Below are 1,734 nucleotides of genomic sequence, written 5' to 3'. Positions count from 1 at the left end.
ATATATATATATATATATATATATATATATATATAAAATATATAGTTTTGTCTCTAATATCATTATATATATATAAATACAATGGGGTTCTTTCAGTTTCTGTCTACCAAATCCACTCACAAACCCTTGGTCAGCCTGAGGCTGTAGTAGAAAACACTTGTCCAAGCTGCTACACAATGGGACTGAACCAGGAACTATGTGGTTGTGAAGCAAATTTTTTACCACAGAGCCAGACTTGCATTTATATTTGCTAATATTTTTACAAGAGAAAAAAACACAACCAGACACATTTGTCCCTGATTCAAAGAAAAGAAAAGAAAAGGAATCCTCACTTTAGACACTTACTCAACTTTGGTTTTACTTTTACATTTGTTCTTACTGCTACTTGATCCTGGCATCTTGGGAGTGTCATCACCTAGGCATCTGTTCATGTCTGAAGCAGTGGAGTTAACAGCCGAAATCTCATGACTTTTTACTGAAGATGATTCCTTGGAATGGCAATTTCGGGTCTCCATTGCATTGTTGCTACCAGGTACCTTCGTCTGGATATCTTTCTGCTGTTGTTGCTGTTGGGCTACCTTGATCACAGTGTCAGATTCGGAATCGGCTGAATTTAGAATCTCCTTCTTCACGGTGGGTATGTTACCAGGTGGAAAGCTGTGGCGTGGCCCTTCTAGCTGTTTCTGTTGTTTCAGCAACCAAGCTTTGTTGATTCTTGCATCTGTAATCTCTTGTTTCATCTCAGAAATGTCATAAACTGGTGCCAGCTGCCACAGAAGAAGGAAATTAATTGCTTTAATGTGTGTGTGTGTGTGTATCATATATGCAATATATATGAACATCCATCCATGCATATATACACACAAATTTATATTTCATAGCTCCTTAAAGCTATCATAACTGCGTTCCACCCATGCTACTACTGGTGATATCATCATATTTTGAATTTATCCACAAATGATATGAACAGTAGTGACATCTAACTTCAAATCTCAGTGTTTGAATATTTCATTTATATATATATATAATTACAATGAATAGTGGGATTAGCACATTTGCATATTTATCTCTATAGTCAATTGTACAACGCATTTGATTTAAATGTGTCAGACACATGTTTCTGCTGCACAGACAACTAGCAATTGCATTTACACCCAGCTACTTTTGACTGATTATTAGTCTATGCAACTTTATTTGAGGTCCATCCACTGATGTGGTTCAAAGTGAACTGTACGTAGACAAAGTGAACCCTAGACTTACCCATCAGATGAATTACAGTGGCATTGCTCACCTTAAGTAATCCTAGGTGCTCCTTACTACATGATATGGTTAGCTTGGACCTGGATTATAACTGAATGCTTGTACAGTATCTGTCTGAATACTTTGTTGCTTTCTATTTGTTTTCAATTGTATTTAGATATATATATATATATATATATTCATTCTTTCTTTAATTCTTTTACTTGTTTCAGTCATTTGATTGCAGCTATACTGGGGCACCACCTTGAGTCGAGTAAATCGACCCCAGGACTTATTCTTTGTAAGCCTAGTACTTATTCTATCAGTCTCTTTTGCTGAAGCGCTAAGTTACGGGGACATAAATACACCAGCATCGGTTGTCAAGCAATGTTGGTGGGGACAAACACAGTCACACAAACATATATATACAACGGGCTTCTTTCAGTGTTTCTGTCTACCAAATCCACTCACAAGGCTTTGGTTGGCCCAAGGCTA

General features: G+C 36.8%; 1 protein-coding gene across 2 annotated transcripts in view; it reads right to left on the bottom strand.

Annotated features, from left to right (window-relative positions):
• LOC106872915 (DNA repair protein RAD52 homolog) overlaps positions 1–1,734 on the bottom strand; it is a 456,284-nt gene that overhangs the window by 40,481 nt on the left and 414,069 nt on the right. For both annotated transcript variants that reach the window (XM_052976438.1, XM_052976439.1), the window contains exon 7: positions 346–767. In XM_052976438.1, coding sequence (XP_052832398.1) covers positions 346–767 — 422 coding nt within the window. The remainder of the gene's footprint in view (positions 1–345; positions 768–1,734) is intronic.

The sequence above is a fragment of the Octopus bimaculoides genome, chromosome 24 (assembly GCF_001194135.2).
Source record: "Octopus bimaculoides isolate UCB-OBI-ISO-001 chromosome 24, ASM119413v2, whole genome shotgun sequence".
In the NCBI taxonomy this organism is placed as follows: Eukaryota; Metazoa; Mollusca; class Cephalopoda; order Octopoda; family Octopodidae; genus Octopus; species Octopus bimaculoides.
Note: the sequence above shows the minus strand (reverse complement) of the source record. Positions and strands in the feature narration are given on the sequence as shown.